Genomic DNA, 14,551 nt, shown 5'->3' on the forward strand with positions numbered 1-14,551 from the left:
CCACCCCCTCATATACTCGGGGCGGTGGGGGGGGGCACACGCGGCTCCCTCTCCCTCTCGTGTGAGGGGTGGGGGCGCTTGTTTTGAGGCCTCGGGTCGCTGCGGGCCGGGGAAGGAGGCGCCCGGAATGGATCCTCCCGCCGGCCTCGTTTCCCTTCCGCCTCCTCGGGTGTCCCGGGCGCCCTCCCGCTCGGCGGCGGCGGCGGCGGCTGCTGCCGCTCTTCTCTCCTCGCTCGCTCGCTCCCTTCTGCCGACCCAGCAGCCAACCTCTCTCTCCCGCCCCCCCCCCGCCCCACCATTTCACACGCCTCTCCCTCCAACCCGGCCCCCTTCCCTTCGCGTTACTTCTCTCGCTCCTTCTTTTCTCCTCCCCACCATTCCCGCCTCTCCCCGCCCGTCACTCCCCGCCCGGCGCCTTAAGTTTGCTCTTCTTCTGCCTCGCCCGCCTGTGTGCTTGCGTGAACCGCCGCGTGTCTTAAATTTATTATATATTTATTGGGCTTTAATTTCCTGCCAGGCGAGCGCCTCTCTCTCTCTCTCTCTCTCTCTCCCCTCTGCCTGCCTGCCTGCATGCATGCAAACGGCAGTGCTGGCCGGAGCAGCAGCAACCGCAATTTGCGACCCCCCCTTTTTTTGCAAAGAGGAAGGGCTCTATCCTGCCCCTAAGCTAACGTAGGGAGACTATTTTAAGGGAAGAGAGGAGGAGGAAGAAGAGGAGGAGGGGAAAAAAGAAAAGAAAAGTAGGAGGGGAAGCAGAAGAAGAAGAAGAAGGGAGGAAGCTGAGCTGTTATTTTGGATTCCAAGAGGAGGGAAGGAGGAAGCGAGCGAGGGAGGGGAAGGCATCACCACCAGAACCACACCAACCCTAAAGCGGGGTGGGGGGTGGGGAGGAAAACAAAAAACAAACAAACCCCAAAGCGAGGAAGGACAACCCCAGAAAAGGACTCACTTTGCTTGATGACTCAACGCAACTAATAATCATTTGTCTCCTCTCTGGCGAATCCCTCGTGTTGCTGCTTCTGCTGCTGCTGCTCTCACTGCCTGGCTGAGGGAGAGATTGAAAGTGACACATCGGGCGCTGCTTGCTTGCTCGGCGGCCACCAGAGCACCGGCTCCTGCTGCCTCTTCTCCTCGTTCGGGATAGCTTCTCTCTCTCCCCTCTTTAGAGGCAGCCTCTCCACCCCCTTCCCCCCTCCCCTCTTTGATTTCTCTCCCCCCACCACCTTTTTTTTTTGCTGAAGGTGAGAGAAATTAGTGTTTCCCTCCCTCTCTTCCTCGTCGATCCCACGGCTCTCTCGCGTCTTCTTTCGCATTCACTTCAACCTCGGGTGCCCTTTCGGGAAGAGCTCTTTCCTCAAAGCACCCAAGCCGACTCTGGCGCAAGACGGCGAGGCATCCTGACCTGGGAGCGCAAGCCTCTCCCCAAAAACCGTCGGGACTTGAGGTGGCGGTGGGTTGGGGGAGGCGAAATAGACGAGAAGAGAATAATAACGTGCAGAGAGGAACCAAGAAAACTTTCCACCCTGGATTCTCTACTTTTGATCCATGGACAGAGCCCAACTCAGCCAAGTTACGGACAGACTATAAGCAGTAAGTACTCCAGGAAAGCTCTCCGATATTCGCGGTGGTTGTCCTGAAAGATTTCTCTTAAGCAGCTAGGTCAAAGCAAACAAAATAATTTACGGATGTCTCTAGCTGTGACTGAGGTGCTTTTGGCTGAAATGTTGCTATTCTACATTACACTCCCATTTGTTTGTTTCTGTGTGACTCCGCAAACTGTTCTAGCCGTGGCTTTTCTCTTTTTTGGTTTTTGCTGCGCTACGTTGTGTAATCAAGCTTGAAAACTCAATCTGCTTGAGATAGCAGTTCGGCACAAAATATCGAACCGACCTGCCAATGCACATTCTAGCAAAGGGGAAATCCCGGAGGATGCAGGGATTTGCTCCTTGCCGAGCAAATTTGTACTTTCATGTTCCTTTGCCTAAGAATAAACAAAACAAAGCGGGAAAGAAGCAGCAAATAATAGACTTAAGGCATCGATTTCTAAGTGTGTTTAAAAGCAGAGAGGAAGATGCCTGGCACAACGCAGTATTTTTTTTTTAAAAAAATGCTTTTTAAAAATTAAGTTTGGAAGTGGGGTTACATTTTTAAGTGTCCTTAGGTGTCAAAATAGGTCTGCCTGCTATTCCTTCCTAGTTCTCCCGGTACAGGACCCATTTTTAAATGTATTATTAGGTACCTAATTGAACCTCTTTACTGGTTCACACACCATCTGAAATGCATTAGTCTATTGAATACAGTACTGCGTACTCGCTTCTAAATAGATTTGTTTGCCCAAGCCCCTTGCTTTTCTAAATTGCACTCAACCCCAAAGACCGTAACCTGTAAATAGCTTCGGTACTAGCAATAGCTTGGTTTATAAAGCTGAAGTTGAATGAATGATCAACTTCCGTGACCCTTACTTGTTAGCTGCCGGCTTGCAAGCAGCAGCATCGGAAGCGTGTTCACAAGTCAGGTGCAAAAGCGAAGCCTTCTGGCTAAGGTCCTCCATGCTTATGCAGATCGTTTTAATTCTGGCTTGAAGTACTCTTCCTTTTTTAATGTATATGTGATTAATTGATACATTCAGTTTGCATACTTATGAAGTAGTACTGCTCATTTCTTTTCTCCCTCTTCTTCTCTCTTTCTAGGTCCTTGCTCATTTTATTGTGATCTGCCTGTGGGAACATTGTCTCCAACTCAAAGTAGTATGGACCGGAGAAGTGAGAGTCCCTGTCTAAGGGACAGCCCAGACAGAGGGAGCGGCAGCCCTGATGTCAAAGGTCCTCCCCCTGTGAAGGTGGCCAGACTTGAACAGAATGGCAGCCCTATGGGAGCCCGAGGGAGGCCCAATGGCTCTGTCACCAAATCAGTGGGAGGTAACAAAACTAGTAGAACTAATGTATACATAACAGGCTGACGGCTGTGTTACAATGGCACAGGGTGTCAGGGTTCAGGTTGGTGAAGCTTGAGTGTCTCTTGGTGTAGGGTTACAGGAAGAAAGTCAGTGGCAGACTGCTAATGTCCCTCTTGCTTCTTTCATCAGTAACCAACAGCCTCATTATGGTTAAACAGGAAAGTGGTTTATACAGAAGGTGGCATATTTTGGGCATGTTGCCACTGTGTATGAGGTGTTAGCTGGTTATGTCACTGTTAGAGTTCTTAGCTTTTCCTGGAAAGCTTAAAGGTGTTCCGTTCTCAGCCCCTGTGTTAGAAGGACAAATAAAATGTTTTGGGGTTTTTGTTTTTTGTTTTGCTTTTGTTCTGGGTTGCTTTCTAAATACTGTAGTGGCTTTTTTGCATTGTTACTGTATTTGGATCATGGGACAAAGATATTAGTTCTTTAACTCAATTAAAAAGGATCTTAATTATATCCCCAGTATTTTACAGTATAACTGGAAGCTAATTTATAATATTTTATAGAAGTTTTGGAATTGTAAAGTTAAACTTATCTTACTTGTATCTCAGAAAGCGGGTTTTTTTTAGTCTTGTAACGGGGAAAATCTAGTCATTTTCGTAGCTAAGAATGCATGGAGAAAAAGAATTCGTTCTTCAATAGTTTATGAATGGCGCGTTTCCAAATAGGAGTAAATTGCTGTACTATACACCTTATGAGTCTAGTTTATTTGCCGTACTGTTACAGTACCTATTACTAGTCTAGCTTATTTGAGGTTTATGGACTCTAGCTGAGTAGCTTAATGATGTTCTAGGGTTGTGATCCCAACATGCTTACTTGGAAGAAAACTTTACATAGCAATCAGTAGAATATAATACCAAGTAAATGTACAAGATAATAACTTTAAAGAATACTCTCCGAAACAAAATGATATATATTTTTCCTTTTATGGACGGTTGCTAGAGTGATTTTTTAAATGCACTGATAGAATTGTTGGACAGTGTATATATCATTTTTTTCTAGATACTCTTTCTTCCTTTTTCTGTGGTGTGATTTCAGTGTCTCAAGTAGATGACTTAAAATCCCAAACATGCAGCTGCTTAAAGATCTTTAGTTCTAAATGTCATGATTTCTCACTTCTTTTACCTTATCTTTGGACCCAGATATAAGTGCAGGATCTAATATTTCTGCACAGTTTCTAAAGAAGAAGAAATGCATATAAAACAGGTTGTTCTGCAAAATATGTTAACATATTATAATGCTTATGGTCAAAAATCTTATTGCATAGGAAGAAATGCAAGAAAACAGAGCATAATACCATCACACTGCTTTTAACTAAACATTTCTTGCCCAGTGGGATTAGTAATCGCCAAAGATTGTTAAGAAGCTGTAGCTTGAGGTTATCTTCTTCCCCTAAGTTAGTTATCTGTACATTCTAAGATAATCTTGAGTAAAGACAGCTAATAGTGGATGCAAAAGTTTAGACAAAGCTTAGAGAGTTGGTGAATGAATCTTTTTCTCACTGTTGCTCTTATCAATTTGTGTTTAATTAAATATTATGTTAGAAAGAAAGTTTAAAAAGTAATAATGGAGTACTTGTGGATTTACTGCTGACTAAATCTTTCTGTAAATCTTTCGAGATATGCCCTGCAATAGCAGGGGGCTATTTGAAGCATTATTGCTTTTTAAGAAATGGTTTGCGGGTTTGCGTTAATGTCTTTTGGGCTTCTAATTTACCCTGAGGTGTGTGTGGGAGGCTTATTTTTAAATTTTGGCCTATGTATGTTTCCAAATTGTTTCAGTGCTTTGCCACAAGAAGGTTACAACAGTTTGTGATATCAAACTGTTCAAACTGTAGACGTTCAGTCTTGTGATGTTGGATAGGGGATTTTATTCAGTTTTACATGAAGACTTTCATTACTCAAGGCCAGCTCCTAAGGGGTTATCTTTTTATGAACTGCTGATACATTTTTTCTGTTAACTTCTTATTTCATAAAGTTTCTTGTAGTCCTTGTTGGCTAGTGTTCCATTTTTATGTAAGAATGAATTTTTTTTATTTCTCAACTCAGCAATACATATTTTTAAAAGTAATTTTAAGTCCTACATCTTGGTATGGCAATGTTTGTTTTATATTGATCATCATTTTATATTAAACTCTTTTAGGATAACTAGCTTAACTGTCTCATGAAAGGCTTTTTGCTACAGCCCTTTATAAAACTATTTTAGAAAAAATTGACCACACTTTTCAGTACAAATCACAACATGGCTTTAAAAGATGTATTGCAATGGTATGAAAGTTGTACCTTTACTGTAACTGTAACACTCAAATATGATTTTTATAGAGGTGAAAATAGTTATACCAGAAAGGAAAACTAAGGCCATATGTAAAAATCTCTGGCCTATGAAAGTTAGTTAACAAGATAATATCTAGTTATGTTAATATTCAACATGTAGTATAGTTAAAAGACTTTCCAAGATTTTTCATCTATGGTGGGTTTGATATTTAATGAAAAGCTGAGGAAAGTTCCTGAATTTCACATTAAAAATAGCATGACTATAGAATCTTAGTTCTCTTGTGTCTCTTTGGGGGGAAAGTAGATAACACATGGATTATCACTATGTTCTATTTGATTAATGAGTTAAATGATCTGAAGACACAGCCAAGTGATGAACTTATATTGCTAGACTTATTATTTTTAGAATTCCTTATTCTTTATAATGATATCTCTAAGCAAAGGCAAAAACTGGTAAGGATATGCAATTGTACTTCACTGTTTTTTTGGGAGGGGAAGGCATGGTAAATGAGATTTTACGGGAAGTTGTTCTGAAACTAGTGGCATAATAGCTGTTCTAGAGTGAAACATTTTTTGACATTGGGAAGAGAGATAAAAGTCTTGAAAAATCCTAAACAAATGTTAAGCAGGGTGTGGTAGAAGTAAGTTTTCCTGGGGGCTTAAAAACCTTTTACTATTTACAGTGTTAATTTTAGTTGAAGTAGTCAGGGTTAACTTTTTTTGCCTTAGGTATTCTAGCACGTCCCGCAGTTACCTAAGTAGTCTGTTTTAAACATCTATGTAATAAAACAGAAGTGCTGTGATACTCATGATTGGCAGTTTTTATAGTGAGACTGTGGGAGAAAAAGGCGAATATCTCTTTAAAACACATATGACGCCTGGGAGAGAGGTTAAAGCAAGCAAGAGCTCTGTGGTGTTGACAGCTTTATATCCCTGCTGGGTAACATTCACTTACTAGAATTGGCGTCCCCTCTCAGTTAGTAATTCGCTCCATAAGGATTTTGAAAAAGGATGATTAATGGCCAGGAAACTCAGATTTGTAAAAATCCTGATTAAAATGTATCTGTGTTCACGATTCTTCAATTCTCATGTGTATTTACATTTTATTAGTCTTTAAGAGATGGAAAATCAGTCTGAAGAACTGAAGTAAAAACTGTGCTTAATAATTAAGGCTATGATCCTAACTTTACTGATTTAGAAGTGAGTTCTGTTAAAATCAGTGGGGGTTACTTAAGACAAATCTTCTATTTTGTCCTTTGGTGAAATAAACTGAAATATAGAATCCACTAGCGCCAAATGCTGATAGTATATAGTATATAATAGTAGGATATTTCACCTGTATCAATTGATTCCTATAGTGGTGGTAGAAGCTTGAAGTGCATCTTTTTTACAATGTTAATACTGATTAAAAAAACTATTAGAAATTTACCTAAATAGAAGTTGAGGGGCGGTTAATATTTTATTGGAAGACCAACCTTTTGTGATTTCTCAGTGGGCTATATAAAATAAATGATATCCTTTACAGTTTAAATGCTAAGAGAAATACTGTACACCTATTTTGATACAGCTGTTTTGATTCAGTTCCTGTCTTTTTGGAAGTTAAATATAGGTACACTTCTTAATCTGGTTCAGTGTTTATCAGATAATTATGTTTTAAAAAGCTAGCAGAATAATTTATAGCTAGGCCTTATTGGTGTTAACTCAGAATAAAAGTCCCAGTGCATTCAGTGGGAGTTACTTCAAGAGAAGTTTGAACATGGTTGCAGTGTTAGATACCAAACATGAAGCCCAGTCTTATGAATATTTCCTTAAGTGTCATTGAAGCCAGTGTTTCTTACATCCAAGTAGAATTACATCCTTTGTTTTCAGGCCTAGCATACTACTGTTGACAGCAGTAACATATAAGTAATTACTACTACTAGTAGAACCAGGTGTAGGAGTAGGTTGTGACCCTTTATTACTGTTGACAAATATAATGATGGGGAAATCAAGGTTAATGTTTGAAGCATTCATATAGAACACATTGATCAGAGCATTGATATAACTTGTGTGACAACTGTTAATGTGATTTACTGGTAGAGAATAATACTTTGTATTTCATTACTGTTCCTTCTATTCATTGTAACTGTGTGAGAGGTCTATTGCATTTCCTTATATTTCTAAAGGTTGAATATACCTTGATAATGAAAGCTAGTTCAAATGACAAAGACAGATTTACTCTTGCAGAAATCTGGATTACATGAATTTTATATAATATAACGTTTTTGGGTAATACACATTTTTTTTAAAAAATAGTGCATGTTAACATTTTAAAAAGTATTGATTCATATATATATATATATATATATATATATATATATATATATATATATATATGTTACAAAACTAAACCCTCTAAAGGGTATTGCTCTTTAGATAGTATAATGTGTTCTATACTTTTTTACATCCGTCTTTCTTTTAAACATGAACATTGCATACACTTGGTGTCACCTAGTATGCCATCTTCTTTCTCCCAGTGAGAGAATAGTTTTCTGTGATTTCTGTACTAATAGCAAATCTGTAGTTGATTTGGTTTCAAAATATTTGCAGCTCAACATCCACAGAAATATAAAATATCATCCAATGAGGAGTCATCTAGGATCATTTTGGAACATTTTACTTGCAATGTTCTTCATAAAGTTGTAACCATAAGAGATTTGAAACATTAGTATGTTTGCTTATACTTTGGGAAAATTGGATCAGATACTTACTTGGAAGTAAATCCCAGTGATTTCAATAGAATGTATGACTGTTAATGTTTTGAGAAACACAGTCATGTTTTGGATTTAGGTGCAGAGTAAATTGTCTAGTCAGGCTTTACATTGCTTGTCTATCTGCATGTGCATTAAATTCACGTGATTAGAAGTGTAGCTGAGTTGACTGGGAGAAGCATGCTTAGGATCAAGACCATTATAATATTTTTCCAAACTTCTCTGTTAATCAGAGCCCATTAACTCCTTTATTTCCCTAGAAAGTGAGCAGATCTGTAGGGTATTTTTGTATGGATAGCTGTAGGAAGAGGAGTAAGGAGTCCAAGTCTACTGTTCATGCATTCTGATGCTAACATCTATTTTAAGTTTAAATGATTTCTTAGTACATAGCAGTGGGGCTCTAGTGTCAGCAGAAGTACATGGAGTAGACTAACTCTGTGCCTTCCACTCTTGCACTAAAAAATTAACTCTATTAGTAGCTTATCTGCTGAAAAGTGGTCAATGTAGCCTATCTGTGTATACAATAAAGTATACAAAGGGTAACATTTTCTCCAATGCACATTAACGTGATAGTGGAATGCATTGTATCACCTGTGCAAGTACCGGTAATGTATTTTAATAATGCTTTATAAATCTTGATGTTAATTTTTTACACTGAAACTGTGCACTTAGAAGTTGGAGAAAAAAAGTGGTGCTTTGTAAAAGGTATACTGTATAATATTTTGACAGACCTATATTCTGTAGGACTTCAGAGCTGGGCAAAGTGCGACAGTAATGGCAATATAATGTAGAATGTATGCTGTTATAATTCTGAGCTAATTTATTGTTACCAAAGCAAGCCACAGAAAAAACCCCTGACGGTAGTATAGTAAGCATGAAAGTGCAACAATGAAACAATGCATCATCATTATTGTTAATGAAATTCATTTTCTCTTTGGGAATAACTGAAAATTATGTGGAATAAGTGAAAATTATTAGGAAAGCATTAGGCCATTATAACCGAAGACATTAAGTAGACTAATCTAGTTCCATATCATATGACGTTGGGTTACTCCTACGGATTATTTACCGGGTGCTTTTCAGTAACGGTCAACAGCATTTTAAGATTAAAATACCATCTTTTAGGGTACTAGGGCTCAGCTCTTGCCTGTCTAATGGTGCTTTACAATCCAAGATAGTGCTCAGCTGACACAACGTGTGTACAGTATGTGACAGCACCCTCTGAAAGAGAAAGTGCTCATTTGGCAACACAGAATATTAACTTTGAACTATAGTGTGTGCTTAGCTGCCCCCCCGATAAATGATGAATCAATCCTATGTTAATTGATTCCTACTGTATAAACTCCTCAGAAACAGATGCACTTTCATATGAAGACATTCTATAAGTGAAACTGTTTTAAGAGTTAAAGCCGCAGCTGACAAACATTTGAGAAACTAAAGATTTCAGAGAAATGTACTTAATTATCTCTCCCCTGCTGCATTTTCCCACCATATTTAAGTTGAGCATTCATCAGGGAGTATTAAGCATTGATCTTGTGTTTGTGAAGAATAAGTTTCAGTTAATTTGGAATGCAGAAAAAGAGGATCCGCATTGTGCAAGGCTTCCTCTATTATCATATCTTTTTAAAGATTAGCACTAATATTTTCTTTTAGGGCCTTCATTATGTCAAATGTATTAACAGTATCAATTATAAAATTAGTATATTTATGTCAATTTTGCAACAGTATTGGGGAAATAAGTTCAGTAGGCTTTCTATTCTCTAAACTTACTTTGATTGCTTTGAACGTATTGTCTCTGCTTGTTCATAGCAATGCATGAGTTGTCCAACAAATTGATTCCCCAAGTGATATAATATTTACTTTGTACCAAATAATTCCCCCCCCTCTATAACTTTTAATTTTTACAAGTGTTTGATGCAAAAATATTTAAGATTAAAAATTAATTTTGCTAATGAGACAAGTAGAGGATATTTTTAGAGGTGTTCTGCTCTTTAGGGATTTAACACAACTGTCTTACAGTAATGTCAATAATTTAATGAAAATCTGTGCAATCTTAGACACAAAAGCCGTAGAATATAAGTTACAGGTAGGTAGCCGTGTTGGTCTGGCGTAGTCGAAACAAAATAAAAAAATTCCTTCCAGTAGCACCTTAGAGACCAACTAAGTTCGTCATTGGTATGAGCTTTCGTGTGTCTGAAGAAGTGTGCATGCACATGAAAGCTCATCATACCAATGACAAACTTAGTTGGTCTCTAAGGTGCTACAGGAAGGAATTTTTTTTATTTTGTTTACAATATAAGGACTGTTTTACATGTAATGGGTTAGGGAAATGAATGAGTTTACCACATGTTTTAGTGAGTAAAAAGTAAAGTGCAAGGCAGCTGTGTGTGTATACACATGTGCATGTTCTGTGCAGAGCTACAGTTAGCATTGTGTGTTAGTGGTAGTGAAACTAATGTAGGCATTTTTCAAGTTATGGCATTCACTGGAAAAATGCAGTAAACTGGTTTGTGTACTGCTTTGAGATACAAACCATTTATTGGTGGATGTTTGATGCAGTTAGAATTGTTTACATGTCTCAATAAAAAATGAATTGGACCGTTTCCCCAGGTTTTAGGTTGTTAAAGATTGCTGTGCTGTTAGAAATTGATAATTCTATGTGTGTTCAGTAGGACTAGAAATATACTTGCTATCATATGACTTGCTTCTTTGCAGTTTATGAGCAGTCATTCATGCCTTTCAGTAGTTATTACTGAAACTGTGGTCAAATGTTCCTATGTTGTATCTAGAGATAGCAGGATTATGCATAATATAATATAATATTTACAACTGCACAAAATAGAATTTCAGTTAAAGATGAAACATACAAAAGGAGTCTTAGGGTGGTATCCAATAATGCACTTCCATTAGTACAATATTTCCCACTCATGCAGCACAACTTCCCCTCCCTCTCCACTACCCATGCACCCTTCCTAAATTTGGTACAAATTTAGGGAGTGCATAGAGCGGGGGAGTTTTGTTGAATAGACGAAAATCTATTTGCTAACAGAAGCACATTGATGCATTCTACTCCTTAAACAATAGCTGGTTGACATAATACATCACCCCCAATGATTCCAGATGTGAATCAGGTAGATATGGATATGGAAGACATTTGTTTTCCAGCAGTTTTTCTAACTGGTTTACTGCCCTGTTCCCATATTAGCCTGGTTTGCGTATAATGCTAAACCATGGTTTAGAGCAGGCATCCCCAAACTTCGGCACTCCAGATGTTTTGGACTACAATTCCCATCATCCCTGACCACTGGTCCTGTTAGCTAGGGATCATGGGAGTTGTAGGCCCAAACATCTGGAGGGCCGCAATTTGGGGATGCCTGGTTTAGAGTTATATATGCATAAGCAGGAAGGAACCTTGCTCTTGCATAGTTCCTCACTTCCTGCCTCCTGTGCAACTGCAAGAAGGACTTAACAGGTATTTAGTTTCAATTTTCAATTTATCCTGACTTGTGTCATATGTACCAGAGATAGTGGTTTAAAACAAACTCTACTTAGTTAAACAAGCCAGCTTCAAAACCCATAGTTCCAAGTTGGTTTGTTTTGATGCTGACCAGAATTTGTTTTAAACCATGAACGTTGGTTCCTCTGATATGACAAGCTAGGATTAGTGGAAAGTGAAACTAAACTCTGTTAAAGTCTTCTCCCAAGCTCAAGGGAGAAAGAAGGAAGAAAGCATTTGAGCCTGAGACTTTCCTTAGGTTCCTTCCTGATTGTGCAAGTGGTGCCAAGCTGTGGTCATTATGTTGATCCATGCAAATGTGCACCCATGGGCAGTCTGTGTACATGGAGAACAAATGTATTGTGTGAGCTAACTCTTAGTATCCACACCCATATTTTATATAATCATTCTGCATAGTAAAATTGGAGATGTATGGAGACTTCGATGAAAAGAAACTTGAGTCCTAGGAAATATGTTTAAGATCATAACCTACAACCGTATAGCTGGAAGTTAGTTACATTTAAAACAATGGAAATAGGTTCCCACATCACATTTTTAAAGATACAAGGTGTCATTGTTATCTGGCTAATATTTACTTGATACATGACACTGTTTCTTTGGTAAACAAATAAACTTGTTTTCAATAACTTGATTTGCAGTTTTTCATAACATGTAAGTGTTGGGCCTAGAAGCTACTTAGTTTAGCTCTAAGATATGTGGTTTAGGCTGCAAACCTATTCACATTTACGTAGGTGTAAGACACATTGAAATTAGTGTGGCATTAGTTCTGAGTTTATGTGGGCAGGATTGCACTGTTAGTTGGACTAATATTAGACAATATAATAAAAGTATTGTGAGAAAATTTTCTTTGTTGTTTAGCATATTTATTTGTCAATAGGTTTCTGGGTTTTTATTTCATTCCATGTAAAGGTATTTAGGATTATGTTTAGGATCTTCCTTTTAAAAGATAAATATTGCTGATGCAGTCATACTACAAATGAAGCATGCCCTTTGAATAACCTATATTTTAAAAAGGAAAATAAAATCATATTTTTATGTGATGTGCCTTTCCATTATTTATATGTTTCAACTGAATATGCATCTCTCTTAGATTTGCTATTTTGTATTTTATTGGCTATTAAGGAATAAAATTCTCACTTATGAGTTATGCATTACTTTGCAGTAAAAGGTGCCTTTCATAATGTCTTTTCCCAACTTACAAATAACTTTTTTGCCATAATACTCACATGCTAGCAGAGCAACATGATAGATGTCTCCTTAAGTGTCGTAGTAAAAGAAAATGACTTGAATTTTGAGGCTGTGGATAGTTTATGTTGTTTTGGACCAATTTCCCAAGCAGTGATCGAAAACAGATTACAATAACAATTATACAGTCAGAAGATGCAATATCCATTTCTGTTTTAATTGGGTGAAAGAATAATAAAAACATCATTAAGAAAAATGAGATGGACCTGTCACATAGTCTACCAATTTTTAGACTTTGAGAAAATACAGAGTAACTGAACTGATGTTTAGTTTACTTCATCTTGTTAGCTAAAATCTGTATTTATGGTAGAAAATATGTGACGTGCTCACAGACATGGACAAGTTTTTAGTAACTGCTGTTATTAAGATTTTAAAGTAGAGGTGAAATAATTGGGCTTATGCCTTTCACATTCAGTGAGAGGAAGCACTTCCTGTTGCCAGTTTAATTCCCCCTCCCCTTTGTTCATTACAACTTGATCCATTTGTTATCTGCCAGCTTTATGAAATGGAAGGAATATCTGAGTGGTGGAGACAGTGAAGTTTTCTTCCCAAAATGTTTGGATCCTAACTTTTGTTCCATGAATAGAAAATAATTCAAATTCATGGGACAGGGCTATTCTGCCTTACCCATCCCTCTGCAGACTCCAGGTCCCTGAAAATATGCTCCTGGTTGTTGGATGGTGCAGGATTTGGTGCAGCAAGCTACAGATGGATGGAGAGTTCATAAAAACGTATCCTTATTACACAAACAGAGGAGCAACTAGGATGTAAACTATTGTACACTATTCTTAGCTCTTTGTACTAATTCATGCAGGTACTTTTTGTGCTCCATCTCTCCACCCCACCACTGCAACCTTTCTCTCCACAAATGTACAGTGTGAAAGCTGTTGTCTGAGTGGACTCAGTTCCCAGTTTAGTGGGCTCAGTTCCCAGTTTAGTATGGTATTGCAAACTGTTGAAGTACTGAAGCTGCGCCTGCCTGTGGTGTAGCATTCAGCTGACCTCTTGACCAGTGACTACCTGCATTTTTCCTCTGTGGGGATAGAAGAAAAGCTCTCAAAGTGGTGGCTATAAACAAGTCCTGCATCTAGATCAACTGAATTAATAATAATTAGGCATAAAGTAAGTTCCCTGGCAAACTGTAAGCTTTGTTATGATGAAGTTATTTGCAAACTTCCCAGTAAAGTGGGTGTGCTTGCTTATTTCAGAGATTTCCAAACTTTTTATGTTGGTGAAACATTTTTAGACATGCATCATTTCATGACACAGTAATTCAGTTTTACTAGCAAATCGGAGGTTAAACTTACCCTTTTCCAGCCCCAGGAGGAGCATGGGGAGCATTCGCGCGACACACCTACACACTGCAGCCGACAGACAAACGTGTCTCGACAGACTGTTTGGAAAGCTTTGGCTTATTTGTTGGTTGAACTCTGTAAGCCCTTAAAACTGACATGATCCTCCCCAATCTCTTAAAAATAGTATTTGCCAAACTGTACACCAGAAAATTGTAATACGTGCAATATTCAGTTATGATGCAATAATTTACCAGTATCATACAGCATAACAAAAGTGTTGTGCTGGAAATAAAGGGTGATTATTTCTCATAAAATAGGGAAAATGAAAGATATTAAAGCTATCTTATTACTAACAGATTCTATTAATACCACATAAGGATGTAGTACATCTTGTACTTTATTGTACTTCATTATTCTAATACAAAATAAAAAGGCTCAGTTTCTCTATAAAGGTACAACTTGCTGCCTGCTTTCTCTGACTTTTGCTGTGTTTTAGTTTGGACATGCACACTGTA

At 38.2% G+C, this 14,551-nt stretch overlaps 1 protein-coding gene across 2 annotated transcripts in view; it reads left to right on the plus strand.

Annotated features, from left to right (window-relative positions):
- The first annotated feature begins 1,019 nt into the window (after window positions 1-1,019).
- Window positions 1,020-14,551, plus strand: part of SATB2 (SATB homeobox 2) — a 114,656-nt gene continuing 101,124 nt past the window's right edge. Inside the window, exons 1-2 of one of the 2 annotated variants that reach the window (XM_088676668.1) lie at window positions 1,020-1,590; window positions 2,691-2,918. In XM_088676668.1, coding sequence (XP_088532794.1) covers window positions 2,750-2,918 — 169 coding nt within the window. In that variant the 5' untranslated portion in view covers window positions 1,020-1,590; window positions 2,691-2,749. The remainder of the gene's footprint in view (window positions 1,591-2,690; window positions 2,919-14,551) is intronic. The other variant, XM_035136780.3, reaches the window with a different exon arrangement.

The sequence above is a fragment of the Zootoca vivipara genome, chromosome 1 (assembly GCF_965207765.1).
Source record: "Zootoca vivipara chromosome 1, rZooViv2.hap1.1, whole genome shotgun sequence".
Taxonomy (NCBI): Eukaryota; Metazoa; Chordata; class Lepidosauria; order Squamata; family Lacertidae; genus Zootoca; species Zootoca vivipara.